This window comes from Protopterus annectens, chromosome 15.part0 (genome assembly GCF_019279795.1).
Source record: "Protopterus annectens isolate FY-2018-M chromosome 15.part0, PAN1.0, whole genome shotgun sequence".
NCBI classification, from domain to species: domain Eukaryota; kingdom Metazoa; phylum Chordata; order Ceratodontiformes; family Protopteridae; genus Protopterus; species Protopterus annectens.
The window spans coordinates 122252400-122278988 of NC_056749.1; the positions used below are offsets into that span (position 1 = coordinate 122252400).

The 26589-nt window shown below is 42.9% G+C and overlaps 1 protein-coding gene across 5 annotated transcripts in view; it reads left to right on the forward strand.

Moving 5' to 3' along the window:
* PHKA1 (phosphorylase kinase regulatory subunit alpha 1) overlaps window positions 1-26589 on the forward strand; it is a 3177076-nt gene that overhangs the window by 2410889 nt on the left and 739598 nt on the right. For all 5 annotated transcript variants that reach the window (XM_044057561.1, XM_044057557.1, XM_044057558.1 and 2 more), the window contains exon 27: window positions 4717-4818. In XM_044057561.1, the coding sequence (XP_043913496.1) occupies window positions 4717-4818 (102 nt within the window). The remainder of the gene's footprint in view (window positions 1-4716; window positions 4819-26589) is intronic.

Consider the following 26589-nt stretch of genomic DNA (forward strand, 5'->3'; position numbering starts at 1 on the left):
TTGCTTGCAGCTATTTCAGAATTCCCACAGTTCAGTTATTTACATCTAATTGCCTGTGTATTATGCAGAGCCAACACTGGCAGGTGTTAGTTTATTTGGCCTTACATGAAATGGGTCTGGCTTATCTTAAGGAGCCTTTGGTCCCTTACTGCTCAGCTGTGGATCCTTACTTGTGTCCTTGAGATGCCAGTGGTGTTGCTGGAAAACTCTGGCATGTGCCCTTATTCTTGTAAGACTTTGCAACTCTGGAACTTCCTCAAGTTTTTAAGGTAATTCCCCACAGTGTTATGTTTTAAAAGGGACTTCCAAACCATTTATTTGTGTGTACATATGATGTCACATGAACGTCTGGTAGCTTACCAGTTACATTTATTATAATTTTTTTAGTGCCACTGCTTTTTGTGTTATTGTTTACCGATCTGTTTTATTGCGTTTATTTTTAATTGTCATGGTGCTTGGATACAAGCACCTTAAATTGAAAATGAACACAATCTCTCAATCTTGTTTCAAAGCGCAGCTTTCTATATTAATAACTTTCTCTTTAGTTGTACTCGAGAGATTTCCTTTTAAAAATTAACTTTATTTTGATTATAATTACAGTTTATTGTAATTTAATTATCGAACTATGAATGCAACTCAGGTAATATCTTAGAATTCAGTCATATATTCAAGCCATAATCTATGGAAAATACTTAAAAAAGGACTGTACTCTGTGGTATTTTATTTATATATGTGCTCCCCACTCCTCCTGTAAATCAAATATACCAACTCCTAGATCACAATACAGTGGAAAAATCACCATACAGAATGTAAACACATGGATGTGTTGCTTTCATGGAACTTAAGTTAGTATTCTGAGAAGTGCTGGGAGAAGTGAATAGGGGAAAAAGTGTTTATTTTGCCAATCTGTATGTGTTTTTAGGCCATACAGGTAAATGATTTAGACATTGTTTACATTCTGTATGGTGATCGCGATACAGAGAGGTTAGGAAATTACCTGTTTTCCACTGGAGTGCGATCTTAGAGTTAGTATATTTAATTTACAGGGGTGGGGCGGGGGACAGAGCCCCCCCCCCCCACATGGGGGGTGCGCGAGAGACTTGTGCCCCCTGCAGAAACGTAGTAAAAAGTGTGTTTGTTAGTTTGGTGTTATAGGTGGAGGGGTTGTTATTTACATGTGCGTTGTAGATTTCAGTCTTATGATGCAAAGTTTCAATGTTCTGAGTTTTTGTTGTTTTGGGTTTTCACTGTTTTGGATTTTCGATGTTATGGTGTCAGTGTTTTAAGTTTGAGATTTCAGTGTTTTAAAGTAGACCCATATATATATATATATATATATATATATATATATATGTATATATTCACTATAGAATCCCGAAATACTGAAATCCCGAATTTCAGTATTTCGAAATTCTATAGCCGAAACCTTTAAATACCGAAATCCCATAACCACGAAATTTAAAATTGCAAGGCTACAGTACAAATACACCACACACATACATATAAACAAATCTTCCCCCACAATCAAACAAACAATCCTAAACTACAGACAAGCACACCCCCCACACCCCCCTTTACTTACATATACTAACTCCGAGATTGCACAGTCACACACAAAGTAATTCACACACACATCACAGCCAAAACACACACCAACATATGCACTAAAGCCCCTAACCAACACACACATATATGTACTTACCTAGACTTAAACCTATGCATTCACACACCACAACACCAGAAGCTCCGAACTTCGGTATTTTGAATTTCACACTTCTGGTGTTTCGGAATTTCAAGGCTTCAGTATTATAATTTCGAAATACTGAAAGTTGGGATTTCAATATTTAAATATATATATATATATATATATATATATATATATATATATATATATATATACATTATACACATATATATATATATATATATACATTATGCATATATATATATATATACATATATATATATATATATATATATATATATACATATATATATATATATATATATATATACATATATACATATATATATATATATATATATATATATATATATATGTATATATATATATGTATATATATATATATATATATATATATATATATATATATATATATATACATATATATATATATATATATATATATATATATATATATATATATATATATATAGATATATATATATATATATATATGTATATACATATATATATATATATATATATATATATGTAGAGAGAGAGGTCTATTTTTTTCTTATAGAAAGATCATTCTTTTGAAAAGAAAAAGTACGAGCCCAATTGAGCAAAAGTGCACTTAAATGAAAATTACTTTGAAGTGTTGTTTTATTGTAATATTACAGGTTCGTTGAACTGGTAGTCGTGAAAGTGCACTTTTGCTTTATTAGGCGCGTACTTTCTTTTCGAAAGAATGATCTTTCGATAAGAAAAAGACCCATATATGCGTGTGTGTGTGTGTATATATATATATATATATATATATATATATATATATATATGTATATATATATATATATATATATATATATATATGTATATATATATATATATATATATATAAATGAATTATATAAAATGTGTAATATTTTATTATATTATACTTTGAAATATGTCCTCATTTTATAAAAACAAATCTTTAAACAACAGTGTTTCTAACGTGCTTATCCCGCAGCCATTAAACAGGTCTCTTCCAAATAGATAAGTCAACTACTACGCCAAAACAACATAGTTAGTCAAAAAATGCTGTTATCGTGTGGCATAGAGTGAAATAGCCCTGACAACACCTCTGATCTCCAGGGCTCAGATAGCAGCCCAAGCCTATGGGGGGAGCTGATCAGTGATAGTTTAATTTTTTTTTTGACTTGGTGTGTTTAACTGCAGTGAACTGTCAAGTTTTTAAGTGTTGGGAAACTGCTTACTGATATTGAGTGGGCAACAAAACTGTGTCTGTGACTTTAAATTGTTTCTTCAATTATTCTGCTAATAAATTGTAATATGTAAAATTGTATTAATATGTTAATTGTAACATATAGTTTTGATTAATTGTCAGAAAGAATCAGGATGAACTTGTTAGCCTCCTTGAAGGCATGTTGCCATTTATTAAATAAAAGTTTCATTAAAGATTTATTTTTGTGTGTGTTGCTTTCTTCATTTGTTGTTGTTTGAATGACAGGGCAGAGCCTGCTTGCCTTTCAGAGTGTATCCAAAGGGTACTAATCAGTGGAGGTTCTTTGCTTTTTTGCAAACAAAACTGTTGCATGAGGGGAAGTGTTTCACAGGAGATGCACCCTTTTGTATACTCACTGCACACAAACCTTAAGGCATTGTAGCTACAAAGGGATTGTTTCGAGAAGAAAATTGAAAAATGAAAAAGTTTTCCGTATTTGTGTAAAAAAAAAAAATGTAATTTTTGTGCAGGTGTTCTTATTTCAAACTACCTTCTTCAATGTCAACCCATGACAGAGGGGGCTGGGCTTTTTAATAAGTTGCCAGTAACAGGGATTCATCAAGCATCCTTTTTGTCAGTGAGCTGAATGAAAGAGGTATGGTTTAGGGTCTTATAGCCAGTCCTGCCATCCCTTGGGTAGGGTGTGGCACTTCTGCAATGGCATTACCTACAGTGGTTATTGCTAGGTTCTTAAATGCTTATTTGGGCAAAAGCAGTGCTTCAGGCTAGAAAAACAGGTACCATTCATACTAACAGGCTGTTTAAGCACAGTGCATACCAGAAACTGTCACGGGCAGGATTAAATAGGTAAACTTCTACTGCTCCCTATCTTGTAATCACCACCAATGCTTCACTGTGGCAGCATCAGGTGAGGAAACAGTTCCTGTCACAAGATGTTGTGGATGGAGGCTGTGTTAAGTCCACGATGGTAGAAATTTGGGGTAAGTGGTAGAATAGCTGGTGCAAAATGGGAGACAGGTAAACAAAAAAAAATTTTATATAAAAAGAATATCTTTGGCAGCAGTAGAATGATGCATTTTGTCCATTTGTCTGGCCAGGTAATAAGATATTGCAAATGTAAAAATTATCTTTCCACCTGCATTGGGGCTTCATAAGGATTACCATGTGTACACAGTGTTTACAACTTGAGGTAACTTTACTGAATTCATACACTGCCATACCACAGTGCTTTTGTTGTCTTTTCCACCAGAAAGGTTGCTCGAGGTGTATACATCGTGTGCACCTCATGGTAACCTTTATGAACTCCTTCAGTAGTCTTTGCCTTTGTGCCTTCCCCATTAGTATTCATCGATATGACACAGTTACGTTTTCTTCAGACTTTTTTTTTAATTGGATAGCTTTAAGCACGCAATTTAGTGTTGGCTGTTTTGGCATTATCCTTTAGTATTGTAAGAGGTAGTTAGTACCTTTTTTGCAGTTGATGGGGCAGAGACTCTCTAGTTGTTAAAGATGTCAGTTAACATATATGAAAGGCTTGATTGGTAGAGTAGTGTTGGTTTGCATTGCAGGTTTCATTTGTTGCTGCTTCATACAGCGGAAAATGTTGTTAATGTCTGCTTTCAGAGATAACCCTGTGAAGCCGACATTCAAGTTAAAGCCAGCATAGCTTCTTTAAATGTGTAGCAGCTCTCCATTATCATATATCTTAGTTCAAGTAGTATTGTCAAGTGTCATTGTGCAAGACTGTTACAGCAAGTAACCTTGAATGTTTTTATTTCTTTAGGGGAAGAAGCAACTGAGAGCTTAATGAACCTGAGTCCTTCAGATATGAAGAACCTTCTCCATCATATCCTCAGTGGCAAGGAGTTTGCGGTGGAGAGAAGCAGTGAGTAGCTTCTGCTGGCAGTGAGCATAATGCAAGCATTTGATTGAGAATTACTGATGGAGTTAAACGTTTGTGTAGACAAAACTTCTGGCAGTTGGATGGGGAACAGAAACTTGGTGAATAATTTGGGTTACTGGAAGATTTAGTGGCTTGACAGTGTGCTCTGTACTTCTCTCCAGATCTAAAGCCTTTAAGTCCATGTCTTGTGGCATTTGAAGGCTGTTTAGTTACACAGGTTCTGCCTATAGTTGAAGTTTACATGGCCATTACAAAATATTTATATCTGACCTAAGCTGGCACCTTTTTAAGGTGTTCAGATTCCAAGTCTACAACCTGTTCTGTTAGTTGCTTCCATGGGTTTAAAGTCTACTTTCTGAAGAAGTAATTCTGTATATCTATGGAGTAGATGGTCATACTGTCTGCTGTGTGAGTCCCATTCTGTGCCATTCTTTCTACTTATAGTGATACCTGCACACCTCCCTTAAATGATCTTGAGCATCCATGTCCTGGGTTCCATCTCATTTAGTCTTTTGTCATGTCCATTCCTAGCCATCCATACAACCTTCTAGTGTCTTTTGTCTGGACTGTTTCCAGAAACATGAAACCCTTCTGTTTGTATGGGCTTCAGCTCTGTGCACAGTATTGTAGTTGTGGTCTGACAGGGACTTGGAAGAGGTGGAATATTACTTCTCTAATTCTCAAATTTCTTTCCATGAGTGCTCTCACAACCACATCACTGTGCTCCTAGTCATGCATTCCAGATGAGATTAACACCCATTTGTATTTGTCATTATTGCAGAAGTCTGTAATATGAGCCAGAGGTTTTCTCATAAGAAATCACTGTTGTTGCATTACTTTCCAAAACTACATGCGTTACACAAAGTGTTGCCTGTTTTTGGCCTGGTAGAGCCTGGCAAGCATTGCTTCATTGATTATGAACCATTTCCCCCAAAGATGCACATCATGATTCTGTTCACCACCCCTATGACCCTATTACTCTGCTGTCATTGGTCCATTTTGGGTTTGACAAGTACCACCAGGATTTTTCTACTCTTGACCATCCTTCCCAAACTGATAGTTTATAGTTCACACAACAGATTTTGCAGTCCGCTTGCAATACTGAGCCTCAAAAAGTCCTCTGTGCCAACTTGGGTGACATTTCAATGTTCTTTCTAAGACTGTTCTTCCATCCTTCACTTCTTCACCTCTGTTTGTGGTGGTGTAGAAGAGGTTGATACTGCTTTGTTTTCCTAATTTAAAATATGTCTAAAATGAACATTCTGCAGAGTACTCTTCTTCGCCCCAGACCAACCATTGGAGTTCTTTACTAGTCAGTTTCTATAATCCTAACATTGTTCCTTTCACTACAACCCTCTGTCACTTGTCTTACAATAATAATGGTAAAATCCAATTCAGTCATGGGTCTCCAGTCCCTGATTTTCTCCTAGTGGTCACCTCTACAGAACATAATCAAAGACCTTGGTGATGTCATTCTGAACCACTTCTGTCAGTAATCTTCTGTTAAGTTGTGTTGCAGCTTTATCATAACACTGGATTAGTTTTGACTGATAGCTGCTTTTAGCCATAAACCCTTGTCTGCATTTAGACCTATAAGGACAAAAATTATTCTCTGTAATAATTATCTTCTGAAGTGTTAGTTTTTCATTGGCAGAAAAGTATTATGACACTTGTATCCAATACTGCAGCTTTTGGATAACTAAAATCGGTACTTTTCCATTATCGAGGCAACACTTTAAACGTGGTAGCTGGTGATGGAAATCATCACACAGCTGCTTATCTTATGTGTTACAGTTGTCTACTGTAAGCGAAATCATCACTTTTTTTAAGAAAAGCCCATAAGCTGGTTGATGGGTGGTTGAGACCGAGGTTAGAGGTCCAACTGGCTCGATCAGAAAGATTTGAGACAAAGCTTAGTGCGACGTTGCAGTGACAGGTGGCTTCTTCCACTCAGGCATGTCACGAGATGCCGGCAGTTATGAAAATCATAGCCAAAATGCATTCCAGGGTTGAAGGTAAGCAAAGGTTGTGAAAAAGTTGTTTGCTTTCTTAGCGACTGATCTGTGTATGCGCGCAGTGGTGTAGTCCTCCCCAGTCAGAAAACTGACGGAGCTACTACATATTTTGACTACAGAGGTGGGAGGGGACACTGGTGGGTTTCATAGCAACACATGTTACTCAGTGGCTTTGGGTTTCATATTTCAGGGTTATCTTCTCCGGACTGTTGAGCTGCATTTTACTGTTGTGCTGATTCAACAGCAGATGACATGTGCCTTGGAAGCTACTTAAACTGAATAAATGACCTTATTGTTTACGTCTGTTAATTTTGCTGAAATGCTCCGCATGAGTCATTTAAGTAGCACCTGTGATAATTAGCATGGACAAAGTTGACCAGGCTATTATTACGTATAATCTGATTTAAGACAGTGTTGCAGATTTGGATTAGAGTGTTGTGAAAAGGTTGTAGTGTACACATCCATTACATATGTCATCATTCTGTTTACTGTCTAGCGATGCTGCTGTATTGAACTGGATGATTACGTTTGCTCCATTCTGCATGTTTTTATATGTGAAAGTTACTGAACATTGCAGAACTTGATGGAACAGTTTCACTATGTTCACAAAGACACAGTTTTTCCCATTTTATTCCCTGTGATGATTTAGCGTACAGTACACAAGTCTAACACACAAAATAAGCAGCTGTAAGATGATTTCCACCACATTTAAAATTACCCTAAAATCTTGTAGATTCCTTTGTGGACCTTTGCTGGAGCACTGAATTATCACAAAAATTAAGTTAAATGCAAATGTTGCCTTTTGTCTTTATCACTGGACCAGGTATTTTTCTAGAAACTTGTTGTGCCAGGCATTTTGCAGATCTTTGTCTTTGTTTCATTTGGGCTGATTGTATTACATCCTGGTATTATCTTTTCCCTTTTTATTTTGTCTTTTTTTAATAAACATCTTTAATAAGTCCTCACATTTTAAGCGGTGACAAGTTTCTTTAATGGTTGTTGTGTGTGTATGAGTGTACACATGCACACGCATACACACACATCATGTGTATGTATATGTAAAAACACAGATACACACACACGTGCTGAAATGTGTTTTCTAATTGACAGATTTTATTCACTGTAGCATTACACAAGTTACTCAGTTTCTGCTTTCCCTTAAGATTCTTTACTCCTCCTGAATATTGTTAAGCATGCACTGTTCCCCTAAATTCCATTTTTCCTATGAAATTTGCCCTTTACTTTTTCTGAAGATCCTAGCTCTTTTAACCTCCTTTACAGTACTCAAAACTTCCTTTATTGATTTCCATTTTCTAGTAATTGCTTTTTGGCTGCCAATAACAGTAAACTCAGTAAGACTTTGGTTATGTCTAGGCAATTCAGATCCTGTGTCCCAACTCAAAAGGATCATTCCCTTAGTTACTAGCCCCCCCCCCCCAGCAATCTTGTCATAGTGCTAAATAGGTAATTTTTAAAGTCTGCCAACTTGCTGCCCCCTCCCCCCCCCAAAAAAAAATTCCCACGTTCCTGCCTGTTCCTCAACACATCTTCAACGTTTGTTGCCTACCTGAGGAAAAATTCTCTTGAAGTCAAGGGTATGTAAATACCTATGTTAACACTTTTATGCAAAACTCCTAAAACTGGACTTTGTTGCATATTTGGGAGCCCCTACTGATTTATTCTCCTTGCTCCTTTGTAAAATGCCTTTCTGTTCTTTTTTTCCCAGCCTTTTCTAACTTCCTCTGATTGAATCTTGTAGTTATCATGTGTTTTTTAAATGCCCTCATTTCCCCCACTTTATCAGCATCTTCTGTTATAGTACCACTTTCTCTTTGCCTGTACTCCTTTATCAATCTCTGTTATGGACAGCAGTGTCTTAACTTGCAGTCAAAACTTTTGCTTAACCTCATTCCACTCCTTTCCACCTCTAGTTATTTGCTCCCTATACCTTGGTTGTTTTACTAATTTTCTCTAGTAAATTCCAGCCTCCTCTTACCTGTTTTTATACCCCTTATTGTAGACATTCCTATTGATAAACCAACATTCGTCACTGCTGCAGTAGCCTTAGGTGTATGGGTTATATCCTGCCAAGGATATGATTGCTGTTCAGCTTCCAAAGTTTCAGGGCACCTTCCACACACCCAAACTGTTAAGTATCTGTGGTTCAGTTGCGTAAAAGACAAGCATGGGTATGAGCCCTTCAGAGCTTTACTGCTTCCGAAAAGCTTTACTGCTTCCGAAAAGTATGCTCCTCTGAGGCTTTTGAGGATTGACTGCTGGCTTATGTTTTTCTTTGCTGGGTAGGTAAGTTCTCTTTGAGGAAAACAACTTCCATTTACTTAACTTTTGTTAATTTTTGTGCTTTCCTCTTCAGGAAGGTTATTTTAAAGCTGTGAGTGTTGTTATTTAGCAGACTGCCTTTATACTGTAATGTTCTTTTAAACAGAGCTCTCATTTCTTTCTGTCAATTTAAAAGTAGTGCAACCTAACTGAAAACATTTTCTATGGAGAAATTGTGTTTGTTTCTATTATGGGGCTACAGCAGTGTTTCACGTGTCTTTTTCTGTGTTTTTTCTTGTTAAAAATGTAATTTTATGGGTTGGTAGTTTTATTAGCATTTACTGCTTGTCTTCCTCAGGAAAGCGGCACCATTTTTGGCTCGACCATGGTACAGACTTCTGTTCACGTGGTTGATCCTTTTTCCAGCCACAAAAAGAAAGTTAAACAGCCTCTGCCTCACCACAGCAGACTAGCCAGTTACCTCAGCTGCAGGTGGGTGACTGCTGTGTCCATTTGTTGTACCTCAGTGAGGTGCTTTAGCAGCCCCTGATGCCTGCTTCTGTGGATTCGCAGGCTGCTACTGAGAACCTTTTGGAAAACTCTTCTTCGACTAAGGATCCTGCGTTCATTTCTACCTTGGATGGCTCCAGAGCCGCTGAGCAGACACCGGCTTCAGAAGAAGTCCTTCGCACTACCGATTCTCGACACAAACTGACGTCTTCTTTCACAACTTCCATTCTTTCGAAAACAACTGAGTTTCTTAGGCCCAGGGTACGAACCACACCCAAGAAACCAGCGAACCAATCTCAGGCACCTGCTTCCGTGCCTCCGTCTGAAATGCTTAAAATGGCAGAAGACCTTATCATGCTGATCAGGGGAAGCCAAGTTTCCCCCTCCAAAAGGAAAAAGAGGTCTGTCACCTGTAGTTTTGTCTGTACAAGAGTCAGATGACTCTGATGCATCTGAATATGAAGACATGCAACCCCTCTCTACTCATGAGGATTCTCATGCAGAAGAGGACTCCATCCCTTCACCCTCTCCCCCAGAGGATTTTCCTTTGGGGAAACCCTTCATACCTTAAGGGAGCATTTCCAATGGGAGAGTCAAGACTACCCTCAGTTGAAAAAGAGTCTCAGGGAATTCTTAGATCTTCCACAGCACAGACCCTTGGCCATCCCCCCAGTCCTGGATGTTGTGGAGGATGTTTTCCTGGAATCCAGCTTGACACCCTCCCTCCTGCACTCAGAAAACCAGAAAGGTACTATAGAGTCCCTGACTCTCACAAATTTCTTTTTAAAATTCCTACTGCTGACCCTGATGTAATTTCTCAAGGGCCTACAGGGATTAAAGCAACCTCAGCTAAGAATCCCACCCCCTCAGATAGGGATTCCCAAGCACTAGACGGATGGGGTAAAAAAGTATACACCTCAGCTACTCTTGCTGTCAGGGCACTAAATTGTCAGTTCCATGTGCTAAAATTTCAGCAACATACCCTGGAACTCCTCAAACAAAAAATGTCTTCCTTTCCAGCTTGTGCAGAATCTAAAGAATTACAAGAGTTAATGCATTCTGCAAGTCAAGTAACTAAACACACCATGCACTGTGGTTTTGAAGCCCTAGAAGCTTCTTGCAGGGCAGCAGTCACTGGATCTGTCATTAGAAGACATGCATGGCTTGAGGAACAGCCCCTGCCAGACCATGTCAAATTGTTGGATGCTCCCTTGCACAAAGACAGCTTATTTGGAACGAAGACAGAAGAGCTCTTAAAAAGATGGAAGAAAAAGCATAATCTATGCAGACAGTTAAGGAATTCCTACAGGTCCAGCCACCCATGTTCAGCAGGCATTACCCCACCAAGCACTAGTCCTTTCCTTCTCCCACTAAGTCAGTCCAGCCCAGGCCCCGGGGAACCAGACCCCCCCCCCAGATAGCAGCCACAGGGAATGCAGAGATGTAAGCAGTGGACTACCTCCAATTCAAAACCAGGGAGTTCTAAGCCACCCCCTTATGGTAAAAGCTCACAATGACTCACCTCCCCCACCCCCTCCCTCTGCCCACCATCATTTACCCCTAGGAGGAAAACTCTCCTTTCACGAAAGCACCTGGGCCACCGCTACCAATGACCACTGGGCCCAGACCCTCACCACAGACTCATCAGACTATGCTTGGGGTGCACACCTGGATGGCAGGTGCATACAGGGCCAATGGAGCCCACAGCAAATCCCTCTGCCCATCAAAAAGAGATGATGGCTGTCCAGCACGCCTTGATAGCTTTCAAGCCCCTTCTCTCCCCAGGGGCTCTCCTGATCAAAACAGATAACACCACTGTGATGTGATATATCAACAAGCAGGGAGGGGCTCACTTCTACCCTCTATGCAAGCTGGCCATGACCCTTTGGCACACTGCCTCTGCCATGCAACTGCACCTGTTAACACGATTCCTACCAGGTTGTCTCAATTCTCTGGCAGACCAATTAAGCAGAAATCCTTTGGACCCACACGAGTGGCAGCTCAGCAGAAGAACCTTCACCCTAATAACTCAGAAATGGGGCACCCTGAAGGTCGACCTCTTTGCCTCCCACACCAACCATCAGCTCAGCGAATTCTGCACCAGGGACCATCACTGCATGGCTTGGAAAGTGGATGCCCTGACCTTCCCCTGGGTCAGTCTTTCGGTGTATGCCTTTCCTCCACTACCTCTCACCCCCAGGGTAGTGCTCAAAATATAGGAGGAAAAACCAAGGACAATTCTTATAGCTCCAGACTGGCCTCGCCAGCACTGGTACTCCTTGCTGCGCAGCCTGTCCCCATTGCCACCATGGCATCTTCCTCAGATTCCAAACCTCCTGACCCAGAGGGAAGGGGAATTCATGCATCCCCAATTGCATACACTCAGTTTGGCAGCTTGGCTTATTCCCTAACCCCGAACCAATCTGCCACCCTCAGTAAACAGGTTCTGGATGTTATCCGTGAGGCCAGACACCCTAGCACCAGAAAGTCTTATGCAGATAAATGGAAAAGGTTCTGCACCTGGATCCAGGCTAAAGGGGCCAATACTGCACAGCCCTCCCTCCCTCCCTCTCATCCTGGATTACTTACCTGACCTACTACACAGTGGTCTCTTTCTCTAAAAATTCATGTCTCTGCTATCTTTGTTCATTTCCCCACTGAGCAGCCCCTTTTCTCACACCCTTTGATCAAAGAGTTCCTAAGAGAGGCTAGCAACTTGAGGCCACCCAGAAGAGCACCAACCCCAGCTTGGGACCTTTAAATTTGTGTTGGAATAGCTCACCCTTCCCCCTTTCGAACCAGCTTCTTTTGCAGAGCTAGAATATCTTTTCTGGAAGACAGCTTTCCTTCTGGCCATCACTTCAGCCAAAAGCATCTCTGAGCTGCAAGTGCTCATGGCTGTGGAACACTTCATCATCTTCCATGCTGACAGGGTATCCCTCAGAACTAACCCATCCTTCATGCCCAAGGTGGTGTCCAGTGTGGCTCTCAACCAATCTGTTCATTTGCCCACCTTCTTTCCTAATCCCCAGAACAAGGGGGAAAGGATCCTGCACTCTCTAGATGTGCACAGACAGCTCAGATGCTATCTAGACAGAACTAAATCCTTCAGAAAGTCTGATCAATTGCTGGTTAGCTTTGCTACAGGGGCAGAAGGCAAAGCCATTTCCAACAAACAATTTCCAAATGGATAGCACACTGCATCTATTTCTGCTGCAAACAACATGGAAAGCCCCCCCCCCCCAAGGGGGGGGGGTCAGGACTCGCTCCACCAGAGCAGCTCCACCTCTGCAGCTTTCCTCAGAGGAGTCCCCACCAGGGACATCCTGGAGGCTGCCACCTGGACACATGTTCACACTTCTACCAAACATTACCACCTGCCTTTCTTCTCCAAATCCAGGGCAGGGTTTGCCTCTGCAGTCTTGTAGGGCATCCTAGCCAGCCCTTAGTTTCCTTGACTGCCTTCACCCATTTCCCCAGCTGTGGGAATCGACCCAAATGTAATGACTGCAACAGTGAAACACGAAGAACATAGTACAGTTGTGTACACTTACCATAAATGTAGATGTTCGAGTGTATTCACTGTTGCAGTCCTGGTTTCCCTCCCTCCATCTCCCTTTCTTCTCTTTCCTTACAAGGGACATGTTGGTATTTACTTTCTACTGGTGGGGTTCTTCCACCAGAACCTGGCTCCTACTTGGGGGCTCCTGACAGGTTAGGGCAAGAAAAACTGATGTAATCATGTCGGCTGCCTTACTTTATACTACTGATGACCTGACTTTAGTCCTTTAGACAGCAACCGACGCAGAAGTACTAAGCCTCTGGTATTCAGGCCGACCAAGGGCTACCCTGGCAGGGCTAAGCCAGATGTGATGACTGCAACAGTGAATACACTCGAACATCTACATTTATGGTAAGTGTACACAACTGTAGTTTCTCTGCCTTACACTTTGTAATATCCCCAACATCAGGAGTGTTCCTAAACTATGTAGCGCTGATTATAGCTCAATGCAGTTTGCAGGGTATCCACACTTTTCCATATTTAGATGACTTGCTTATCTTTGCAGAGTCTTTTCAGGTTCAGTAATGTCTCCCTTCCGTCTCTCTCAGGTGAGTGAGGTCTTGCACACTCTGGAATTACAAAAAAACATTTAAAAGTCTTCCTTGACTCCCTCTCACAGGATTTTGTTCCTGGGATGTCAACGAGACACCTTAGTTTAAATTGTTTTCCTTCCACAAGAAAAAGTAGATCTAGATCTATTTCTAAGGTTTTCCATTTAGATTTTGGTCACTGCGAAGGAATATCTCAGGATTTCCGGTCTCATGGCATCTATGGTTCTCATGATACCCCAGCAAGATTCTGCATGAGAAAGATACAGTGGTATCTAAAATCTCTTTGGTCTCAGCTTCATCACCCTTTTAACTTTATTGATCCCATTGCTAGAATTTGTCAGAAGACAGATCTTTTGATGGAGTCAACTGATGGCCTTAAATCCATGTCTCCCCTTCTCCCTCCCTGCTCCAAATCAGTCACCTGTGATGCTTTGGGCTTTGCAGAACTGTTTCAGGAGAGAAAAAAGTTCAGGGGTATGGGACACAAGGCTAGATGTGAGCACATAAAATGTCAAGGAGATGCTTATCCTGATCAAGTCAGTCAATCTCTTTGGTCCACAAGACCTCGTTAAATGGTTCCAGCCAATACCACAGTCATTTGGTACATCAACAATCAATGAGGAACCAGGTCATACCCAGTTTGCAGCCTAGCCATACCCCAGGTCGTACCCCATTTGCAGCCTAGCTATATTAGCTTGGGATATAATTTTACAGCACAGTTTCACTATATAGGTATCCTACATTCTGTTAGAGCAAAATTGTGTGGCAGACAAGCTGAGCAGGACCAGGGCAGACTCTCATGAATGGAAACTAGATCAGGGAGTCTTGCAAGATTTGATCCAGAATTGTGGGGAATTCCTCAAGTAGATCTCTTTGCCTTGTCTCTGAAAAATCAACTGGTAGAATGTTGTTCCAGGACTCCATGCTGGTGCTTTTTTCTTTCGTTTGACAGGAAGGTTCCTGTATGCCCTTCCACCCTCTCCACTAATATCTGGGGTACTTCAGGAAATTCCCTCAGAATCTTCAGAAGATCATTGTGGTGATTTCCTTCTGGCCCAGGCAACCATGGATCTCCTTTCTTTTGGAAATAATTGTGGCAATTAACACAAGTTTCCTCACAGACTGGATATACTCACACAAGACTAAGGTTGCTTGATGCACCCCAACATCAGTCATCTTTAGTTGACTGCCTGGCTGATAGGATATTAATTTCTTTTAGACATCTGGGATATGAATTTCTTTTAGATATCTGGGATATGAATTTCTTTTAGACATCTGTTTTCTGAGGCCATGCCTCAGGTACTAATAGAAACAAGAAAGCCTGCTACTAGAAAATAATATATTAGCAAATGGAGAAGTTTTTTTTATTCTGTTTTGCCAACATCATAACCAGCACCCGTTCAGGACTTGTTCTCTGGTTTGACAATATTTGTGTGAGTTACTATTCTGTGGTCTTTCATATTCTTCTGTCAAGGTTCATTTATCAGCCATTTCAGCATAACTGCCCATGGATTCTCCTCTTTCACTGCAGTCTCATGTCAAAATGTTCTTGAAAGGGGTTTTGCCTAAGAGGCCTCCTAGAAAACTCATACCCCCTCCTTGGGATCTTAATTTTGTGTTAGAGAAGCTAACACTTGCTCCGTTTCAATCAGCTGATCTCACTGATTTGAGGTTCTTACCATGGAAGATGGTTTTACCTCTGCAAGAAGGATATCGGAGTCCAAGCTCTTATGGTGAGTCAAACCCGATCTCATTTTCCACAGGGACAAGGGTGTCTTTGAGAAGTAATTCTTCTTTTATGCCTAAAGCTGTATCTGAGTTTACTTTAAGCCAAACCATCCATCTCTCCATTTTCTTTCCTGAACCTAAAAATGAGGGAGAAAGGATACTTCATACCTTAGATGTCTACAGACAACTCAAGATACTATCTTGACAAAGTTAAATCTTTCAGATCTATGAATCAATTGATCTGAAGTAGGCAGACTTCATTCGTCTGCAACCTGTGGGTATCAGATCCGACCTCGGCTCCGAGCTCCTAGCTCCTCCCTCTTACCCATAATCCCTTGCCAAGCCCTGACTGACCTCAGATTTCGTTTGCCGCTTTTCAAGTAGCTACGGAATTCCAGAGCTCCTGGCGTTGGTGAAAGATAAGAGATAGTTTTTGACTAAAAAAGTTTTCAAAATCTTTAATTTCTTTCTTGTTTCAGTTAGTGTTGAGTGTGTTTAGGCTTTCCTCTCTCTTTTTGTTTAAATTTATCGGGTTTTGCGTAGTTTGTTTGTGTGTGTTGTGTGTTAGGCCTTAGGGTTACTATGACCGAAGCCCATAAGGCTGTGTTTTCAATGCGAGTGTGGCCATAAGCTATCCCCAGCAGATGGCCACACTCGCAAGTTATTGGGGTTGAACACCTGTCATCTGGTTGTACCATTTGTACAGGGTTCAACCCCGGCTTTGAGGGAACGGAGGTCGGTTGGTGCTGGCGGGTCTTTTACCCCAGATACCGCCGCCTCTGCCCTTCCACTCAGCAACCTGTTGCTGTGAGTTCTCCCTCCGGCTGGGACTCAACCTCCCTCAAAGTTGCCGGAGGGGAAGGATTCCTCTAAGGAAAGACAGAAGGAGAGGCACAGGAAGAAGCACCACAAGAGGAGAGCCGAAACTTCTAGTTCGGCTCCTCCATCTAAGCGGCCTCCCTGTGCCTTCTAGCTTTCCTCCTCCTCGGCTCCACTCCCCTCGGTTCTCTCCTGGACCCGAGGAGGAGGAGGCTAGCCCTTCCAGGAGGTCACCGAGACGGCTCTCTAGGTCCGCCGGTGGCCTCCTCTAGATCAACCTTTTCTATGAGCGAAGCTGATATGGACCGGATGATGAGGAAATTCATCCAGGCCCAAATGCAAATGGGAGTGCTCCTAGCCCCCATCCGGGAGGGGCTTCACCTTTTCGCCTTGGCTCCTTCTCCGACCCATACCACGGGTTCGGAGCTGTCGGCGCCGTGCAGATTTGGATCCGGGGTGGGTCGGATCCGATGGGTCGGCGCACTCGGATCCGTCCCATCCCTTGAGTGCTTGGTACCGGACCCGACCTCTCGGAGCCGAGGGCCGAGCCTCGGATCCGAGGGAGCTGGTGTGTCTTCGGCCCGCCCAGGTCGCAGCACACTGGTCTTTCGAATCCGACGGTTTCTGCTCCGACTCCCATCCGCAGGACGAATCCGAGTCGGGGTCGGCTCTCGGGCTTAGAGAAGCTGGCTCCCCCTCGGCTTTCGACGTAGTGGAAAGGGCACTGTCGAGGACATCCGGACCCCCGGTCCCTGCCACGGCTCCATCCCGCACTCCATTGCAGTTGGGCCAGGCCCCCACCAGCCGGTCCCAGGGACAGCCCGCCTTGATGTCCCAAGTGGTTCCCTTGGAACATCCAACTGCTGAAGAGTACTCCTCGGACAGCCCCCCCGATGAAGTACCTCGGAAGCGTAAGTGCAAGAGGAGGCACATGGACTCCCCTGAGTCCGTCACTGAAGACACAGACTTGGATGAAGGGGAAGGCTCCCCTAGGTCACCCCCTGAGGACGTCTCATTTGGAGACATCATGGAGATGTTAAGGATCAGGGGGGGGTGGTCTGCCCCCAAGGCTTCTTCGGACGAGTCTGTGTTCTTGGAGGCATTCGAGGTGGGCTCTTCTACCTCTTGGGTGTCCCCTCCTGCTGACCCCCTGGTGGATCTTATCTCCATCAGGGCGTGGAAGGATCCGGACACCATTGAGCCTATCCCTAAGCGCCCGGACCGCATTCTTTCTCCTCCATCAGACCGCACCCACTGGAGTAAGGGTCCCCCAGTAGATGCCATGATGATGGCTGCAGCCACAAAGAGGGAATTGGCCCAGGAGAGTCCCTCCGTGCATCCTCCGGGCAAGGAGTCCCGTTCGATGGATCGCATTGGGAAGCGAGTTTTTAGTTCAGCAACCTTCTCCTTGAGAGCGCTGAACTACATGGCACATGTCATTAGGATGCAGCGGGATCTGATTAAAGAATACGCTGCATCTCCCCCGGAGTCCATCTCGAGTGAGGATAAACAGGTTTACTCCACCCGAATGGCCACTCTCAGATCAGTTTCCAGAGCCAGCGGAGCAGGCCTAGTCATGAGGCGACAGGCCTGGCTCCGCCATTGTGATTTTGCAGAGCCCTTCAAGGCGACCTTCGCGAATGCCCCTTTCGATGGTTCCGCCTTGTTTGGCAAGACTGTTCGCGAGACATTAGTCCAGAGCGAAAAGGACGGGAAGACGCTGTCTGCCGTCGGAGTCCGCTTCTCAGCTCCCCAGAGGTCCTTCTCTAAGAACCAAAAGGGACAGAAGAAGATGTGGTTCCGGAAGTCGCAGCAGTCCCAACCTGCTCCGGATAACCAGTCCTTCCGTGGCAGAGGAGGACGGGGAGGTCGTCGTGCCAGAGGCAGGGGGGCTCCTGGCAACTTTGGGTCCAGAGAACCCTTCTCTGAGAGACCCATGCAGCAGCCCTGAAGGGTTGCCCGGCTGTCCGTCTCTGGAGGCAGTCGGGGCGGTTCGATGCACCTGACTTCTTGGGAGTCCATAACAACAGACAGTTGGGTGCTTCGAGTTATATCCAGAGGATATTCAATACCCCTATTCAAGATTCCCAAATCTCGCAGCCTCCCAGATGTTCCACCCGACCAAAGGGAGGCGGCAGCTATCGAAATCGAGCAGCTGCTAGAAAAAAGAGCCATCCAGCGCGTCCCCCAGATCAAACCGGATTAGGGTTTTACTCCAGGTTCTTTTTGGTGCCAAAGAAGACGGGGGACTTAAGACCAATCTTAGACCTTTCCCAGTTGAACCTGTCAGTAACCAAGCAAAAGTTCCGGATGGTCACCCTGCAATCTATACTCCCCCTCTTGAGGGAGAACGACTGGATGTGTTCCATAGACCTCAAGGATGCGTACTACCACATTCGGATGGACAGACGATCCAGGAGGTTTCTTCGCTTCGGCTGGGAGCCAGTCATTATCAGTTCAGGGTCCTCCCTTTGGTCTCACCTCAGCCCCCAGGGTGTTTACCAAGGTGCTAGCGGTGGTAGCGGCCCACCTGAGGCTCCAGGGATTACAGGTCTTTCCGTACCTGGACGACTGGCTCCTGACGGCATCATCAAGGCATCTTCTGTGCTCAGCCAGGGATTACTTTCTTCAACTAGCACCAAGGCTGGGCATCACGATCAACTGGGAGAAATCTTTTCTGAATCCCACTCAAATTATAGATTTCATAGGAGGAAGACTAGACACCAGATCAATGCGAGCCTTCCTCACCCCAGACCATATCGCCAGCCTGAAGTGTCATGTGACAGCGATCCTGCAACCATCTCCAACTGCAGCTTCGGGTCCTGAGGGCCCTAGGTTCTATGGCGGCAGCTATCCCGCTTCTCATTCATGCCCGCTACGCATGCGGGTTCTTCAATGGACCCTTCAAGTTCAGTGGTCCCTCTTTGTTCTCTCTAAACGCTCCGATTGCGGTCAGCAGAGCGTGCAGGGACTCCCTTCTTTGGTGGCTTCTTTCTCCGGAGCCCTGGCAGGAGACCTTTTGCTGCATTTCCCGAGCCACAGTGACCACGGACGCTTCTTGCCTTGGGTGGGGGCATTCTGGGAAAGATTGTCCAAGGCACGTGGAATCCCACAGAGACGCCATTGCATATAAATGTCCTGGAAATGAGGGCGGTGCTCCTAGCGTTGCAAGCACTTCACCACGTTCTTCCTTCAGGGACTATTGCGATTCAGACAGACAACATGTCGGTAGTCTGGTATATCAACAAGCAGGAGGAACCAGGTCTTACCCCTTTGTCGAGAGGCCATGAGAGTCTGGGAATGGGCAATTTCCACCAAACGCTTTCTGGTAGCAACGCACATTCCGGGAAAGTCCAACATCCTTGCGGACAAGCTCAGTCGCACTATCCTTTCTCCACACGAGTGGTCCCTCAATCCTCAAGTAGCGAAGAAGATTTTTGCCGTTTGGGGCAACCCTGTTGCGATCTTTTGCCTCTCCTCAAACGCCAAATGCGACAATTTCTTCGCTCTGCTTCCCCACCAGGGAGTTCCCGAGGATGCTCTGGTGCATGCTTGGCCTCCCGGTCTCCTTTATGCCTACCCTCCACTTCCTCTGATGCAGAGGCTTCTGCAGAAAGCCAACAGTTTGGGGAGCAGAAGGATTCTCATTGCCCCATTCTGGCCTCGACAACCTTGGTTCCCCTTTGTATGGTCTCACAAAATCAATCCACCATGGATTCTGGATCCAATTTCGGATCTCATCTCTCACCCTCTGGGAATGTCAGTTCCCAATCTGCGGACCCTGAAGTTGACAGCTTGGCTGCTCCAGTTCCAACCTTAATTAGGACTCCCGGTATCTCTTCACTGGTCAAGGCCATTTTAGTGGCTGCTCATAAACCTTCCACCAGACAGGTTTATCGGAGTAAATGGAAGAGATTCTCTATATGGGCAGGACAGAGAACTTTGGATCCTTTCTCAGCACCTATGTCAGCGGTGCTGGATTTTCTAACAGACCTCTTTCATCAAGGGGCTAGTTCTTCCACGATTAAGGTACAATTGGCAGCTATCTCGCATTATCACATTGGTCATGACACAGCTCCCCTTATGATGGCGAAATTATGCAAAACATTTCTCAAAGGAGTTTTTGTTAAGGCCTCCAGTCAAGGAGGTTGTACCGCCTTGGGACTTGTCTTTAGTCCTGCAGGCCCTTACTGCTCCTCCCTTCGAGCCTGCAGCTTCTTCTGATTTAAAATACCTTTCCTGGAAGACTGCCTTTCTGGTAGCTATCACTTCAGCCAGAAGGGTGTCTGAGCTTCAGGCTCTGTGTGTCAAACCGCCTTATCTTTCTTTCTTCCCTGATAGGGTGTGCCTCAGGACCAATCCATCTTTTCTTCCGAAGGTCTCTTCTGAATCCAATATTAACCAGTCAATCAATTTGCCAGTGTTTTTTCCCAAGTATTCAAACAAAGGAGAATACAAATTGCATTCCTTGGATGTTCATAGACAATTACGTTTTTATATTAACAGAACAGCTGGCCACAGGAAATCAGATCAGCTGTTCATCTCCTTTGCTAAATTTGCTCTGGGTAAAGCAGTATCTAAAGTCACTCTATCTAAATGGATTGCTAATTGTATTCTGCAGGCATATGACACTTCAGGCAGACCTGCTCCTCAGAGGGTTACGGCTCATTCTACTAGGGCAGTTTCTACGTCAGCCGCCTTTAAGTCCCGTGTTTCATTGGATGATATCTGCGCAGCAGCTACTTGGGCCTCGCCTCATACTTTTATTTCTCATTACAAGGTGGATGTTGTTTCTAGAGGAAGAGCATCCTTTGGCTCAGCGGTGCTCGAACATCCTTCCATGACGGCCCAAGATTCAGGTAGCTAGGGACTCTGTCCCACAGGTTGCAGACGAATGAAGTCTGCCTACTTCAGATTTAGAAGTTATGTACTCACCATAACGTTCCATCTGAGTAGGTGACTTCATTCGGATGCAACCATCCCCCCCTCCATCCCCCTGACCTTTTTAGAGCGAGTATTTATGCTGATTTAGTGTACTGTTGTCAGTATTTTGAGGCAAACTCAATCTGAGGTCAGTCAGGGCTTGGCAAGGGATTATGGGTAAGAGGGAGGAGCTAGGAGCTCGGAGCCTAAGCTTTTGAATTGCCGGCTCGGATCCGAGGTCGGATCCGATACCCACAGGTTGCATCCGAATGAAGTCACCTACTCAGATGGAACGTTATGGTGAGTACATAACTTCTAATTCATTTCTTCTGAATGTTAGCAGAAGGGACGACCTGCATCAAAATAGAGTATTTCCAAATAGTTGTCTAAGGCTCTTAACTTTTGTTATACTTGCCATAACAAATCTGTTCCAGGCATTGTCAAGGCCTTGGCTTCATCTATGTCTTTTTGGAAAGCGTTTGAAGGTATTCTAGAAGCTGGTACCTGGTCCTCTGTGCATAGCTTTACAAAGCACTTATAAGCTTGATTCCTTCTGTAGGTCAAGATCAGGCTTTGCGAGGACCATTCTTCAGGGGATCCTGGACCCTTCTCCTTCCACCTTCCTATATAGTAATCTGCCGAAACAGCTAAGGCTACTGCAGCTTTGATCAATATGAAACACTTAGTACAGTTGTGTAAAATGAACTTATCATAACAGTAGATGTTTGAGTGATCACTGCTGCATTAGCTACTTCTCTTCCTCCCTCACCTCCCCCCTTGTGTTTTGGTGTGTTTTTATGCCAGATTGCGGACATTTATTTATTTGTTCTAGCTTTGTCTTTCGGGGCTAAGTCTCCCTCTCTGTGCTGACAAGAAAGCTCTGAAAGGCTTCGCTCCCAATCGTATTTTTAGTCAGTTCACCTCGTGGAAGGTACCCTGAAGCTTTAGAAGCTTGCTGGTCATTATATCCTTGGTAAGGGTATACCCCATATATAGCTAAGACTACTGCAGCAGTGATCATTTGAGCATCTGCTGTTATGGTAAGTTGAACCTACACAACTCTACTTTCTTAGAATGCCTAAAGTTTAAAGCTAGTTTTATGAATATTGTAATTTGCATGATTATTATAGCTTGCCTTAAAGACTTTCATCCAAAATCTTGTTCTCTCTCTCCTTCTCAACCCCACACCCCATTTCATCATCGTCCTTTTTCACTTTGATTTATAAACCTTCTTATTGAGGTTATGTATGTGAGCCTTAACTGTGTAGCTCTGAAGTGTCTGTCAAATATGGCAATCCTAAACCAACCTTGTTATGTGGGAAGAATTGTATTATTCTGTTTAACTCTTTCCCTCTTCCCTGTCAGATAAATTCCTTCACATTTTTATTAGTTATCCTCCATAACTTTTCCTCTGGTTGATAAGAGTACACGTGACCTCTGTATATTAAACAAAATAAATTATTTTCATTATTCATAACCATAATTTAAGACCTTCCATTTTCTTAATTTTTGTTTTGTTTTACGTTTTGTTTATTCCCACGTATCCTTAGCAGCCATATTGAAATAATTTCTAATCATTACACATAAATGCTTCATATTATATCCCCAGTAAGTACGGACATTGCTAAATCAATTTATGTTTGGATGCATAATTTACTGCTATAGCTTTTGTTTAGTCTTCATTTGTTTTGCATCCTGAAAACACCTAAAACTGTTTCAAAATGTTCTATGACACCAAGTGCAAAATAATATCTGCAAATAAGGCTGAATTCTTGTAGTGCATGGAGAGTCTTGATTACATTCCTGTAGTGTGAAAAAGGCAAACTAGTTAAGAACTTCTGTGGCATGAGACCTAATCTCACCTGCTAAGCACCTCTTAATTAGTGTCAATATTGAGTCTTGCACTGAACACTGAGAACTGACAGTAACAATCGACAGCAGCAGAAGTTAAAACTGCATCAGTTCTGCCTGCTATATATATATATATATATATATATATATATATATATATATATATATATATATATATATATATATATATATAATGTATACCTGTAAATCTGTCCCTGACTTTGTTTCAAAATCCTAAAATCCTAGCCCTCACTTAAGATGTGTGTTGCTGTTTGTGTGTGTTCACAAAGTGCTTAACCAGCTTTGAAAGACAGCAAAACACATTTTTATTTAACTAGTTGTACATAGAGCAAATAAAGTTCCGTGTAGTGCAAAAATCTACAGGGGTCTGATCGTAGCCATAACATCATCGTGTTCTCCACATGTATGCCAAGATTCACCTTTCAAGGTGAATTTCTTAGCATCCATGACTCAAACACAATAGTATGGTTATGATCAGAGACCCAGTCATAGTTCTATATGATTGCCACATCAGTTGTATCCCTGAATTTGTGAATCCTTTATTTTCTATTCTGATATCTTTTTAAATATCAAGAAAGTGACAAGGGAAAGAGGACACCCCTTCCTTGTGGTTCTGTGCTGATGCAGTGCGTCAGAGATTAGCCCTTCTACGAATTCTGGACCTTTTATTTAAACTCATGTTATCAGGAAGGTCTATTCCCCCTTTTGTCTCTGCCTCTCATCTATCGTATGTTCTCCTTATTAACTATACTATTTGGGGATGCAAATGCTACTATTGCCCTGCTCGTGAATTCTCAGCAAAGCCTACCAAATGATTTGTCTGTATTAAAACTTATCAAAATTAATGGAGTTTTCTTATATTCTCATTCTCTTTCTTGAATCATCATTGTTTTGTTAATGCTATCAAATGTTTTTCTCTCTTCCACGAAACTGTATTAATCCATATTTAACAGCTTTGGTAATGTTTTTGCCATTGTCTTAGCTAGTATAGACATAAACCTTATTTGCTTTTCTGAACCTTACTATAAACAGAGCCTTCTGAAGTTTCAACAACCTACTTTCCTCCTGACTTCTAGATATCTGTAGAAATTCCTTCCATTCCAGTAGGTTTTCATGTTACTTCCTTGTACATGAGTTGCAATTCTTTTTTTAGCTATCCTTTTAGTTGTTTAGCTTTCTGTTTGCCAGGCTTTAAAATATCTAGTTTACAGAAATGTTTCCATTTGTTTTTCTTTCTGATTTTCTCACTTCTCTGCTCTGTATAGAATTTCATAACAGTTCTAAAGTATCTGTTATCATTTCTGGATGTCTAACCACTAATAAAAAACTTCTCCAAAACCAATTTTGAGCTTCTAAAAACAGAGGTGGCTAACTTCACGACACCCTTGCAAATGGAAAGTAGCTGCATGACTGCTGAATCATACACCAATGCACTGTATGAGCACATACACAAGTGCATGGAATGGGCCATACCAAAGAGAACCAAGATGCTCTCCTCCAAAAAAAAAGAAGCCAATCTGGTGGTCCACCACCATAAACAAACACTACAACAGAAGGAAAAAACTGTTGGAGCAAAGGGTGAATTCCCAAGACTGGAAAAACTCCCTTGTTAGCCTCAGCAAAAAAACTAAGATCCATCATCAAATCCTCTAAAGCTAGCTGCGAAAACAAAATTGCTGCAGATTGTAAAGACGACCACAAAGCATTCTATATTTATGTCAAGAATCTACATGGCAATACTCAGATCTGCTCTGAGTTACAGCACAATGGCAATACATATACAAAACCAACTGATATTCCCAACATGTTGGCCGACAGGTTCAGTGCGAACTTTACCCCCCTTTCACCTCCTAAAGGGCCTATCATAATACCTGAGGAATGCCAAGTCCCTATTATCACAGCTACACAGGTAAAAACTGCACTGTCCAAAGCCAAGAATACAGTTTCCATGGGACCTGGTAACATCCCTGACTGTGTTCTCCATGAATTACAAAGTAAACTGGCACCATACCTGAGTACCCTATTCAATCACAGCCTCACTTCAGATTTTGTACCTACTAAATGGCGCACTGCTACAGTCATCCCAGTCCACAAAGGGGGAGCAACTACAGACCCTAGGAACTACTGCCCCATTAGTCTGATAAGTCTGATATGTAAGGCTATGGAGTGCGTCATCATGGACCTTATAAATAAGGACATAGGGAATCTCCAAACTCTAGACCCCACGCAGTTTGAGTTTGTGAAAGGTAGATCATGCCTGCTCAACCTGATAGACTTCTTCGAGTCTGTCACCAGAGCTGTGGATGAGGGAAAGGTACTTCACACAGCCTATCTAGATCTTGCCAAGGCCTTCGACTCCATCCCTCACTCAAGAATCATAGATAGACTCACTAAACTAGGCATAAACCCATATGTCATAAGATGGTTTGACAACTGGCTTACTGATAGAACCCACACTGTGAAAGTAGTGGACTCCAAATCTGACTACCGACCAGTTACAAGTGGTGTCCCACAGGGATCATTCCTAGGTCCTCTCCTGTTTGGCATCTACTTCTCTGAAGTCCAAGCCTTCACAAAGGGACTCTGGTTGACCAACTTAGCAGATGATTACAAACTGGGAGCCATTATTGATTCTCCAACTGATGTTGATGTTCTACAAAAAGGCCTCACTGACACCGACTGGTGACAGAGCCATGGCCTTAAGCTCAATGCCAAAAAGTGCATTGTTATTCTCTTTGGGAAAAATTCGGTGCCCATGAACTACCACATAAGAGCGGTAGTCCACTAAACACAGAAGGTGTGATAAGAGACCTGGGGACACAGGTTGACAGCAACCTCTCCTTTGATAACCACATTGCCACTGTAGTCAGAAAGTCCTTCTATGTGGCACATCTCATTACAAAAGGTTTCTCATCCAGGAAAAAAGAGGTCATAATCCCTCTCTACTCGTCTCTCAGTAGACCTATTCTAGAATACAATGTCCCATTTGATATGTACCTCACTAGACACCTACAACTGGAAAGGCCACATAAATACCTTACTATGAGGATCTTAGGCCTTAGACACATGCCCTATACAGACAGACTCAAAAAACTCCAGCTATACTCAGTTTCTTATTGCCTACTTAGAGGTGATCTCTGCTTGAACTACAAAGCCATGCCTGACCCAGAGCTGCTAGATATGCTACACCTAAAGAAATCCCAATTACTCCATGTCACACGCTCCAGGGACCAAACCTCATTACCACAATAAACAGAACATGCTGGAGGGACAGGTTCCTAATCCAGAGACTTCCCATACTCTGGATCAAACTTCCAATTCACGTCAACTAGAGCACTTCACTGGCCCTCTTTAAGAGAAATCTTGAGTGGATGGGCAATAGGAAGTTCACCCCGGGGATCACTTCAGTGGCCTTGCTTGACAGGGGCACTGGGAACTAACTTTGGGCGGCATGATGCAAGGGAATCGTCTTGGGCTAGGCTTATAGAGGCTC